The sequence below is a fragment of the Hippocampus bargibanti genome, linkage group LG08, assembly GCF_051943395.1.
Source record: "Hippocampus bargibanti isolate YZ-2025 linkage group LG08, ASM5194339v1, whole genome shotgun sequence".
Lineage (NCBI taxonomy): Eukaryota > Metazoa > Chordata > Actinopteri > Syngnathiformes > Syngnathidae > Hippocampus > Hippocampus bargibanti.
The window spans coordinates 6,652,589-6,665,116 of NC_142741.1; the positions used below are offsets into that span (position 1 = coordinate 6,652,589).

Sequence of the window (12,528 nt, forward strand, 5' to 3'; positions counted from 1 at the left end):
GCTACTTGTTTTTAGCGATATCCGCGAATGTGCGGGGGGTGGCTGTACTCGACACGCTGTACTGTACAGAAGCGTCTTTTGACGTCACCGTCTTTTAACCAATGGGAGCAGAGGTGGGTGTGAACCGGCGACTGTATTTATATATCAGCGCCAGTATTTTATGAGTCATCGCCTCAGACGTCCTAACGTGTGTCTAGTCGTCTCTTTGAACGCGGGACCTTCTTATAATCCAAACAATCGCGTCTCCACCAGCCCGACGGGGATTGAAATGTTCCATTTTAGGCACGCCACAGTGCTCAAGGAGTTGTTGAAAGCCAGCCTCAAGTGTCCTTCAGCCGGGTGGCTCGCGACCCGCCATCGGTGCTCGGACACCGCCTCCTCCGCCAGGCTCAAGATCTTCAATGGGTGCGCGTCCCGGCCGACGTACCCGGCGGCGTACGTCCACTTCCGGCCTTACTGCGTGAAGGCGGAGGGCGAGCTGAAAGTGGACGAACCGAAGAAACAGGACGACGGCGTCGAGGCTGCCGCTGATAAGTAAGTGGAATGCGAAAGGTGGCTGGTTGCGACCGTGGCTCGTTCTTCTCCAGCTTGGTTCCTTTTTAGCTTCGCACGACGGGGATCTGGAGGCTCAATGACGGCATGTTGGCGCTGATGGCGTCCCGCTTTTCTACTTTCGCCCATTTGTTTTTAAGCAAAGGAAACAAAAAAGTGATGTAAAACCGAAACGAGCCGCTTTTCGCCAACACAAATCCACACGCGCGTGGCACGACTGCTGCTAATACTTAGCTCTGACGTTGTGTCAGAAATAGCCACTAGGATAACGCCGCCTTAAAATACGAACCGGAACTCGGTTGTCGTTGTAATAAAAAAAAACGAATTCTATTCACACTTTAAGGCTGTGGAATTAGATCCCGTGTAGTCAGGGCATCGTTATCAATGTCATTGTTTTGCCATAGGGCCACATTGTAGTTCCGGTTTCCCACTCGGGGGGACGTTATGAATTTGGGGAATCAATTAAAATGTTTCATCCCCTCCACATATTACAGAGAGATTATACTATATATTTCACATAGACCGAAAGGTAGGGAAAGAAATGCCCATTTCACATTAAGATCAGTGCATTGTCATCAAATGGTGAGTAGTTTTACTTTAATGAATGTTGCCGATGACTATTATCAGTGTCTGAAATAACGTGAAATAACGGGGCGTGCAACTTTTACGTCAGGTGTACAATTTACAGAACGTCTACGCCCGGGTGGCCGACAACTTTTCCAAGAAAAAAAAAGATTGTTTTTGTTTTTCAAATCAAACGTTTGCGTTATTCAATAAAGAACATTTTTGAATGAAGATTTCAGAATCGGAATAAATTATTCAATATTATTCGTTCGGTTTGGAAATTTCGGCATTTCGGTTCGTTTGGCAATTTGCATATTTGGCATGGCAGCCAATCAGAAGCCTGCTTCGCGCTTCTGGAATTTCCCCGAGCGTTATAAGGTCATGCATTTAAATATCATTTTCCAAAGTCGATGCACAGAGCCTCAGCCCCAGAAAAAAAGACTCAAAAGAAGCTAACAAACTTTATGACGCTACAAAACATAAACATACATTAAAATCGTGGAAAGTAGCAGACGACGCAACGCAAACATTGCATTGCGCAACATGCCGAACAGTGTATGGACAAACGACAACTGGAGCAAAATCATCAGCAAGGCATATTTACCATCAATTAAGCAAGGGAGCATTTGTGGTAGATTCATCCGTCATTAAAAAAATCCTTAATACTTGGCAACAATGTTTTTTTTTGCGATTTGTCGTCTTATTGTGTTTCATGTTGTGAAAAATGGTGCAGGCAATTTTTCAGACTTCTGCCCTGGTGTCTGCTAAAAAAATTTCATTCGGCAAAGGGAAAAGCCCAAAGGAAAAGACAATAGACCAAAATTAATGAATTACTAGTTTTCAAATCTGAAGTAAAAAGAATAAATGACTGTTATTGTGGTTTACATACGACAATTTGAAATTTTCATTCAGACTTTAGCAAGCATCATGGCACTTGTCATGCTTGATTTGCTTTTATCATTCAAATAAATTGATGTAGTGGGCCAGATTTGGTGCCCGGGCCTTGACCTTGACACATGTGATGTAAGGAATTAGCCAGCAAGCTCAATAGAAAGAGAGCGAGCTAGCTCGCTAGCTAGCTTGAGAGATGAGCATGGAATTTCACAAGATTGATTTGCTTTCGCGGGCCGAATCAAATTATGTGGCAGGCCAGATTTGATCCCTGGGCCTTGACTTCAACACCTGTGATGTAAGGGATTAGCCAGATAGCTGAATATAGAGAGCTAGCTCGCTCGATCGCTAGTTAACTCGCTAGCTGGCGCAATCGCTAGCTAGCGCAATCACTAGCTAGATTTGGCTACCGGGCCTTGACTTTGACATCTGTGAGTTAGCGGGTTCAACCAAATAGCACATCCAAGCTATGCAGTACCGGATGATATACACATACAATGAGACCTCAACTTATGAACTTAATTGGTTCCCAGACAGAGTGTGTAAGGCGAAAAGTGTGTATCTCGAAAAAAGAATTCCCAGAGGAAACCATTAAAATGGGAATAATCCGTTCCCGGGTTTCCATAAAATATACTTTTCAACTAAATAAGCCTTAAAACTACACACAACATACCTTATTCTATGTATAATAAATGTGGTATTGTATTGTAATGAAAGAAATACACTGCATTGTATCATAAAGTCACTTTATTTACATTTGTGATGGTCATTTATAGCTTGATGGAATGGCGTTGGAGGTCGAAGGGCAAAGGGAATTGCTGTTTGGAAAGAGAGGCGCATTACATGACGACTGTAATCAAAGAAATAAACTGTGCTGTAAAATAAAGTTTTATTTACCTTTTTGATGGTCGTTGATGGCTTATGGAACGAGAGTCACCTTCCATAAGGACTGTTGGTAACTTAACCTCTGGTGCTGTTCGGTCGTGTGCTTCCGCCGAAGATCACTCCGCCAGCCGTGGTGGGTGTGTATTATGAAAATAGTGCTTATTATAAGGTTTAATTTTCATAAATTTGACGTTTGTAAGACAAAAAGTTTGTAAGTTGAGGTGTTTGTAAGTTGAGGTCTCACTGTACCTGTCAATGTATCAGTTTTCTCTGTATTTTATACATTTTTTTAAAAATCATTTCAAATAATGTATGGCACACTCCCAACTTTTATCAAAGTCAAAGTCAGCTTTATTGTCAAATATGCTAATATGCATGACATACAGCACAGATGAAATTAATGTCCTCTCGGACCCAGCGTGCAAGACATGCAAGGCACTTATAACGTGGCTAAAAAAAGACATACAATTATACGAGAATTGTAATCATTTATAAGGGCCACTATGAGCCAAGGTTGACAGGTATTTAAGAAATACAAATACAGGACAGTAGAGTTACAACAGCAGAAAACTAGACTCAAATACATATAAAAAATAGTGAACAGGATGTCAACGAAAGGCGGGAAAATGAATGCCCGATTGGGTTTCAGTCTGCAGATTGATTCATCCAATCAATAAACTTGCACATCTTGTACCCGCTGAACTCCTTTATTATTCTGACTCACGATCTGATTTCTCTCAGTTACATGATGGTTTTATTTTCATGCGGAGAATCACGCCATGTTACCGTAAATTCGCTCACTCCTGCTTCTGTCCTGAGTGCTTATATACGACTTATCCGTCAACTTAGTGTCATATTGGTTCGATTCAAAAAATCTAGAAAAAAAACAAACTCTTTGGATAAAACTGTTCTTCTCTCGTACATTATTCTCCATTTGGCAAACACCCATTGCGGCCATGTTTAAATTCCTCGAGTTTTAGCTATCAACACAAGACGTTTTTTGTACGCGTTTGGAGTTTGTTGCCTTTTGCTATTTCACTGAATATAACGACAAGTATGTTACAACCTTGACGAACAAGTAGGCCAAGCTTTGTCTTAGGTACAAGACGTCAGGTATGTGAAAGAACAACATTTTATAGATTGCGAGAAAAATGTGTACATATCAGGGCGTGCCGTGCGGGTAATTAGAAAAGGAATATTTGCAAACACAGTGATACCGACGGTTTGACAGCAGCCCTCTATAGAAGGCTGCTGTCATTTGTTTGGATCCTTGGCGATATTTTTTCACAGACACGTGAACTGTTTGATAATAATAATACAGTGATACCTCGGTTCACGAACCCCTTGGCTTACGAACTTTTCGGTTTACGAACGTTAAATTAATGAAAATTTTACCTTGGCATACAAACTATTTTTTTGGGATACACACAGAGCTGCCACAATGAGAGATGTGTCGTTCGTGACCGAGCCCGTTCTCCTAACAAGAAAATGGGAGCCGATTGTTTTTGTCCTCTATTTCCCACCCCCAGTCTTCGGTTAAAGCCACCTGATTGGGCAAGAACACAGCAGTGAGTGGGGGGGTTTAAAGAGACAGGTAGACGACAGAGAGAGAGTTATAATATTGATAGGAAACAGTGAAATTTGGACTCGTTTCAACTTTGATAGTTCAAAGGCAGAGTGGAGACTGCAAGGTTAAAATTCCCATCAAACAGGCTCTACAAATAACCCACACAAGCCATCTGTACACTTTTCCTTTCGCCTTTCCCCTCCAAGGGGTCGCCACAGTGAATCAGTGACGTCCATCTTCAGAGGTATGATACGCATGTTTGTTTTGGCCAAGCTTTTACGTCGGATGCCCTTCCTGGCACAACCCTCTGTATTTATCCGGGCTTGGGACAGGCACAAGAAGACTTATGTCCCTTTGTGGCTACAGAACAAGCAACTCGCTCAGTAAAAGGCTCCCAAACACACAATGGTCATCAGCACAGCAACAATCAAAAAAGCAAAACTATCATCACCATTTGACTTTATTATATAGTACATTTTATTTCTTTAATTATAATACCATAGCACATTTATTATACTTAATATAAGGTATATTTTGTGTAGTTTTAAGGCTTAGAAAATTAAAAAGTAGAAAATTGTGTTTTATGGGGACCTGGGAACGGATTATTCTCATTTTAATGGTTTCCTATGGGAAATTAATTTTTGGGATACACACGTTTCGCCTTACACGCTCTGTCTGTGAACCAATTAAGTTCGTAAGCCAAGGTATCACTGTAATGGCGAACATAAACATGGCATCGAAACAAATCGAAAAGAAACATGACGTATATGCCAGGTCACAAGTTGAAACCATGCGTGACGTTGTTTACCAAACAAGACGGCCTTGTGAGATACCCGGCACCCTCCCCCCTGCGCTCGCTGTATTTAGGACATAAAAGCTCCGTCATCCTTGACGCCATGCCAAGTGGCTAAACACAGCAGGTTCACCCAGTTAAAAAAATCCCACTGAGCTATCTTGAAAGTTAATTGAGAATGGAGCCAAATAGTAGATTAGCTCACCAGCCGCGTGTTAGCTCCTACCGGCGGAGCTCACACGTAACGCAGGGGTGTGCTATTTATGTAAAAGCTTCCAATACAGAGTTGCGAGGGGGGGGGGGGCTGTTGGGGTGATGACGACAAAGTTCAAAAAAGTCTTTAATAAAAGAAGAAGCGGTTGACGGAGTCCAAACATAACCAAAGGCCTCGTGACAGGGTGATAGATGGTGGACGGAAATAGAAAAGAGAAGCAAGTGTTGACCATGTGGCTCTTCGCGCTGCGCGGGTGTTAACTGGGTGGATTTGTGGCAGACGCCACAACGCCGTTAATGATTTGATATGACATCCCCAACGGACTGATTACGGTTCAGCATGATTTAAAGTTCATTGACTCGCGCGATAAGCGACGATTGGATTGGATGTACCTTTATTCGTCTCGCAGTGGAGAAATTGACATTTTACAGCAGCAAAGTTATGAAACGAAAAGGAAAGGAAAGAAAGAAGTAGAAAAACAAAATACAATACTTTCGCGTATTAAATAAGAAATAACATGACAACACAAAGACACAGATAGCCATTCATTCTTCAGCACTTGCTGTACCTTCTTTGTGACATGAAGCAGTTCTAGATGCATGCTAATCCAGCCCAACCTGGATTTTCGACCATAATCCCTTCCAGAAATCTGTTCGATAACCTATTTGGTCTAAAACCGAAGCATTTCCATTTACAATCATTGGAATGAATGTCTGCTTTTTTTTTAACTCATTCACTGCCAGACGATATGCAAAAATGTGTCTACTCTAGTACCAGGGTTTTTGTCATAGTCACTTGAATTCCAGGACCCACAGAATATTGAGTTTTAGGACGACATAAACATTCAATACAGTGTTACAAACCTTAGACTCTCTTATTTCATCAGATCAACATAGTTAATTCCTAAATTATATGGGTCTGGAGTTATCTAAGCATGAAATGGGGGCAGATGACCAAAATACAATACATATTGATTTATATAGCACTTTAACAAGAGCTGAAGCTGGAACAAAGCGCTAACATAACCCTGGCACTGGAGTGGACACATTTTTGCACATCGTCTGGCGGTAAATGAGTTACTAAAAACTTTATTCAACAACACTAATGCGTCGGTCACAATGAGACACGACACCAGGAAGTGACGTAAAAGGAAGCGGAGGGGAGTCCAGTGGTGCGTTCAGGTGCGCTCGGCTAGGTTGAGAACCAATTTTCGGTTGTAAACCAAGGCATAACATTTTGGGTCAAAAACTGAATCGGGACGTTCGAAAACCAAGTTTGACTGTAATTTGAAGACTTGCAAAATAACGGCCATTAAAATACCGATAAAAATCAACAAAATGTACCGTTGCTAGCGATTATCCGGGCTAGTTTCTCGGGTGCAATGCCTTTAGCGCTCTAGACTTCCCTTTCCCCAACCAATAGAGAGACTCTTGCTTTCACGCTTCGTCTGCACCCTCACCTGGAGCAGCTCGGGATGTTTGCACATTTTTTCCACTTCATGTGAAATGCAGGAGGTGCGGTAAAAAAAAAAAAATCAATATGATGAGAGGACTAGAAGCATCTTGTTAAATGTCTCATCCGTGTGCAGCGCGGGGGACTCAGGAAGCAGTTTGCAGAGTGCTCTCTTCGCGCATTAGCTGCACACGCTACCGCTTTTTGCATTAGTAGGCAGATACCGTGTACTGTCAATATTGCCCTGTGGTTAAATTAGGTTACACGGAAGTCTTCTGGTACACCAGATGACCTTGATATTTGTCAAAGCCATTGTGACCCCTCAGTAGAGGGCTGCTGTCATTTTTTTTTATCCTTGCCGATATTTTTTCACAGACACGCAAACTGTTTGATGATAATAATAATACAGTATTACCTCGACTTTGATAGTTCAAAAGCAGAGTGTAGACTGCAAGGTTGAAATTCCCATCAATCAGGCTCTACAAATAACCCGCACAAGCCATTTGTACACTTGATGCAAAAAGCTATCAACCCAGCTAAACAGAACACAACATGATTGGGAACCAGGTAAAATTATCACAGAGAAAGTACCTACAAGGGATCATTCCTCAAGTTGGTGAAAGAACAAGGCTCCGTTCCTCATCAAGTGTTTAATGCTGATGAAACCGGCCACTCCATTCCATCGACGACCATCATAAAGGTAAATAAAACGACTTTATTATCTAGTACCATTTATTTCTTTAATTATAATACCATACCATAGTTTTAAAGCTTAGAAAATTAGAAAGTAGATAATAATAATAATAATAATAATAATAATAATACATTTCATTTATAAGCACCTTTCAAAACTCTCAAGGACACTTTACAGTCACAGGATATTTTTTTTTCTGCGGGTGAGCAGCGGCAGTAACCCGGAAGTATCGTAGGAAAGGATTTGCTGACGTTAAGTAAAAAAAAAAGGACCTTTAACTCATTCGCGCATTTTTTTTCAAGCTTGTTGACATTTTTACATGTCAAGCATTTGGTATATAAACATTGACAATGTACATTTTTGAGTAATTTTTTTAACATTTTAGTCATTTTTGAAAAAAAAAGGATATGATACATTATCATAATACATTTCTAAAAAAGAAATGAAGTGAGTTTTTTTAGGAAAAAAGTCCTTAAAAAAAGTTACCAAAATACAAATTAACTCATTCGCTGGCAGACGATGTGCAAAAATGTGTCCAAACCAGTGCCAGGGTTTTTGTCATTCTCACTCAAATTGCATGACCCACAGAATATTGAGTTTTAGGATGACATAAACATTTAATGCAGGGAAAAAAAACCTTAGACTCTCTTGTTTCAGCAGAAAAAAATGTTAATTCATAAGTTATATGGGTCTGGAGTTATCTGAGCTTAAAAATAGGGGCGGCTGTACAAAATTCAACACAATACATATTGGTTTATATAGCCGAAGCTCTAACAAAGCGCTAACATGGACAAAAGGGAAATGCTGCTCCCTTGTGGAAGGAAAAAAAACATTTCCGCCTGAGGCCGTGGCCAGCGCTTTATCGGCACCCAAAAAAAACAAAACCCGAGCAAATTCGAGAATGGTGCTCCACATCACACTTTTCAATTCCCGAATAAATTCCGGAATGGCAGTGAATGAGTTAAAACGATCTCGCGGAATTGTTAGTGGCACTGGTATTGATCCCTGTGGTGCACCAACCGACGTCTCCGGACAAGTTGTGTCCATAATTTGTAAAATCGCTTAAAATGACTTCTACTGAGCGTATTTTACAAAGATTCCACCGTAGATATCTATATTTTACGTTTTAAGACTCGCGCTGAATATTCATGAAGTTTTGTGTTTGAGTTGGTGACGAGTCCTCACGTTGCGTCACTGAAGGAACACCCCTGACCGAGAAAAGACACACTGTAGCAGTCCTTTGATCACGTCAATGCGTTTTGCGGTACTTTGGTCTGAAAACTTCGTGTTGATCCGTCTTGATGGCGAAATCAGAAGGCAAACACATAAATAACGCGATGGTGAATCCTTGTGTTGTGACAAAAATGTTGAGCCCGTTTCCACGGAGCTTTGTCGCCATCTCCTGCCTCTTTTGGGTGCGACATCCCCCCCCCCCCCTTCTGATGCCTCACAATGACACAGAATAAATTCTTTAATCGATTGCAAACATGTATGCTTTCCTCTTCAGAACTATTGGAATCATATTCATAACTGGATGAGTAACAAGAAAGCATGTTCTCTAAATCTGAAGCCATTGTTTTGATTCTCGAGCCAGGCAAGACATCTTGGCGTGACACCACGAACATGGGGACGGTACCTTCTGAAACTGGCCACTTCCGGTTTCGATTTTTTTGCAGTTTCAGCACACTTTAAGTCATTTTTATTGGTGTTTTGCATTTGACTAAAAATATCATACTGCACGTTTTGGGTATTTTAGATGCTATAAAACGTTTTTCTGATGTCAGTTAGGAAACAAAAAAGTGATGTTGGTTGTCCTTTAATGTTTTTCCATTGTAGGAGAAGAAATGCCGGCATCCTGCCCAGTCTGGAAGATTTGCTTTTCTACACAATCGCCGAAGGTCAAGAAACTGTTTCAGTGCATAAATTCCTCACAGTAAGTCCTGCGGTCGCTTTGTAATTCGATATAGCGGCCATTTTGAGCACCTTCGAAAATGGCGCTAACTGAAAGGACGCGGCTGTTCTCGTTGCAGACTCATTTTGGTCATTTCAACGGGGCTTGTACAAGTTTTATTTTAGTTTTTTTGCACCACTCCCAAATTTGAACGGCGTATTATAAGACAGATAACACCAAATTATAAAAAATAGCATATTATACTATGCTAATTATGCAGTTTTTGTGACAGAAAATAATAATAATAATAGTAATAATAATAATACATTTCATTTATAAGTGCCTTTCAAAACGCTCAAGGTCACTTTACAGTCACATGATTAAGGTTTTCTGTGTGTGAGCAGCGCCAGCGTTCACTCAACACAAAAGTAACTCAAATAGATAGAAAGCTAGTAAGCTTGCTAATGGATAGCTAATAGATAACTATCACAATAATAATAATAATAATAATAATATGTTTAATTAATAAGCGCATTTCAAAACTCAAGGTCATTTTACAGTCCCATGATTAGTTACTCTGTGGGTGAGCGGCGGCAGCCACACACGCCAGCGTTCACTCAACCTGAAAGTAACTCAAATAGATAGAAAGCTTGTTACCTAGCTAATACATAATAATTATACATTTCATTTATAAGCGCATTTCAAAACTCTCAAGGTCACTTTATATTCACATAAGTTTTGTGTGGGTGAGCAGCGGCAACCACACACGCCAGCATTCACTCAACCCGGAAATCTTAAATAGGTAGAAAGCTATCTAGCTAGTTAATTGATAGCTTGCTAGATAACCAGCCAGATAGCCATTTATTAGCTAGCTGCATATGAAGTGTGGTTTCCCAGTGACTTTACCTGAAGTCACTGAGTTGTTTTTTTTTTTTTAAACGATGTTTATTATCCGACGTTTTCAGGCTCTTAAAAGCACAGGACTCCGCACCGGAGACCCCCGACTCAAAGAATGTATGGAAACACTGAAAGAAATCTCAAAAGCCACTCCGGACGGCGTCACGTTGGACAGGCACCAGTTCAACAAGTGAGTTGGCAAATGTTAGGTAACGGCTACATTTGAACCAAGTTCCACCAGGCATTTGTGGCATGTTAACACAATAAGCCTAAACGCCACACGGCGACGCGCCATCTTCCGTATGGGTTCATGGTAACTGTGATGAGGGTGAACCGATGAACCGCCATATTGTCGATGAAGCGTCTTCATCGGCAAGTTTGTCACCGCGTCGAGGTGGCAAACCCAACTGGCAAATTTTGTTCCCCCCCACCCCGTTGCATGCGGTCGCCGCGTTTGAGCATGCTGTTTGTTTTGTGGTCTTGTTCATCAGGTGTGTCCAGAGCAACATTGTCCTGCTCACGCAGGCCTTCCGCAAGAAGTTCGTCATCCCCGACTTCCAGTCCTTCTCTTCCCGCATTGACGAGCTATACGAGAGTGCCAAATCGCTCTCTGAAGGGCAGGTTTGTCCTTTGTCACTCCACTCCCAAGGGTGTCAGTCGTTTTCTGACGCGGGCCACGATGTCGTTACGGTTTCCTCTCGGGGACCGTTGTAAATTTGGAGAAGCCATTCAAATGTTTAATCTCCTCCACATATTACATATAGAGCGCACAACAAATTAATGAAGAACTAGTTTTCTAATTTGAAGTCAAGAACAATGACTGTTATTGTGGTTGACATACGACAATTTGACTTGGACACCTGTGATGTAAGGAATTAGCCAGCTAGCTGAATAAAGAAAGCTAGCCGAATGAAGAAAGATTACTAGCTCGCTTGACTGCTAGCTAGCTCTATCACTAGTTACCTCGATCGCTAGCTAGCTCAATCCCTATTTCACTCGATCTCTAGTTAATTCGATTGCTAACTAGCTAGCTCAGTTGCTAACTATCAAGATATTTCAATCAATCGCTAGTTAGATCGATCACTAGCTAGATATATCGCTTGCAAACTCAATCGCTAACTAGCTAGCTCAATCGCTAACTAGCTAGCTCGATTGATTGCTAGCAAGCTCAATTGCTAATTAGCTGACTTGATCGCTAACTAGCTGACTCGATCACTAACTAGCTAGCTTGATTGCTAACTAGCTAGCTCGATCGCTAACTAGCTAGATCATTCGCTAGCTAGATTAATTGCCAGCTAGATCAGTCGCGAGCAAGCTCGATCGCTAGCTAGCTCAATAACTAACTAACTAGCTAGATTGATCGCTAGCTAGATCAATCGCGGGCTAGATCAATCACCCGCAAGCTCAATCGCTAACTAGCTAGCTCAATTGCTAACTAGTTTGCTTAATTGCTAACTAGCTAGCTAGCTCAATCACTAACTAGCTCAATTGCTACCTAGCTAGCTATCGTTAACTACTAGCTCGATCACTAGCTAGCTCAATAGATGAGCATGGAATTTCACAAGTTTGATTTGCTTTCACGACCCAAATAAAATGATGTGGCGGGCCGGATTTGCCCCCGCGTGTCTTGGCTTTGACACTTGTGCTCCAAAGTGTCTTGGCAGTATCCAACAAAGCAATTTTTTTTTTAAAGCTTTCTTTTTTTCCATTTGCACGTTAAATTTGGTGATGGCGGCTGTTTGGCAATCACAACTCCCGTCCTCTTGTCACCCGCTTCTTGTGGTTGGTGTCCCAACTTGACGATTCACGCCGAGATGTCTCATTTCCACTGATCTTCAGGCGTCGAGCTGGAGCCGTTTTGGCTTTTCTCCCCCACTCGCCCCAAGACGGGTTACTTGATTTCTTTCCCTCCTTCAGGTCGCCGACTACATTCCTCAACTCGCCAAGTTCAGTCCCGATATGTGGGCCGTCTCTCTTTGCACGGTGGATGGACAGAGGTGAGGTACTGGGCGCAGGGGGGGGGGGGGGGGTTGTTGATTTGCGATTTGCGTTTTTACATCTCACATCCCAAATCGAACAGGAAATCAATTACAGTGATACCTTTGCTTGCGAACTTAATTGGTTCCCA

The 12,528-nt window shown here is 41.7% G+C and overlaps 1 protein-coding gene across 2 annotated transcripts in view; it reads left to right on the forward strand.

Moving 5' to 3' along the window:
- The first annotated feature begins 51 nt into the window (after nucleotides 1–51).
- The window catches only part of glsb (glutaminase b), a 39,067-nt gene continuing 26,590 nt past the window's right edge, over nucleotides 52–12,528 (forward strand). Inside the window, exons 1-5 of one of the 2 annotated variants that reach the window (XM_089001897.1) lie at nucleotides 52–534; nucleotides 9,449–9,545; nucleotides 10,469–10,590; nucleotides 10,892–11,021; nucleotides 12,318–12,397. In XM_089001897.1, the coding sequence (XP_088858023.1) occupies nucleotides 161–534; nucleotides 9,449–9,545; nucleotides 10,469–10,590; nucleotides 10,892–11,021; nucleotides 12,318–12,397 (803 nt within the window). In that variant the 5' untranslated portion in view covers nucleotides 52–160. The remainder of the gene's footprint in view (nucleotides 535–9,448; nucleotides 9,546–10,468; nucleotides 10,591–10,891; nucleotides 11,022–12,317; nucleotides 12,398–12,528) is intronic. The other variant, XM_089001898.1, reaches the window with a different exon arrangement.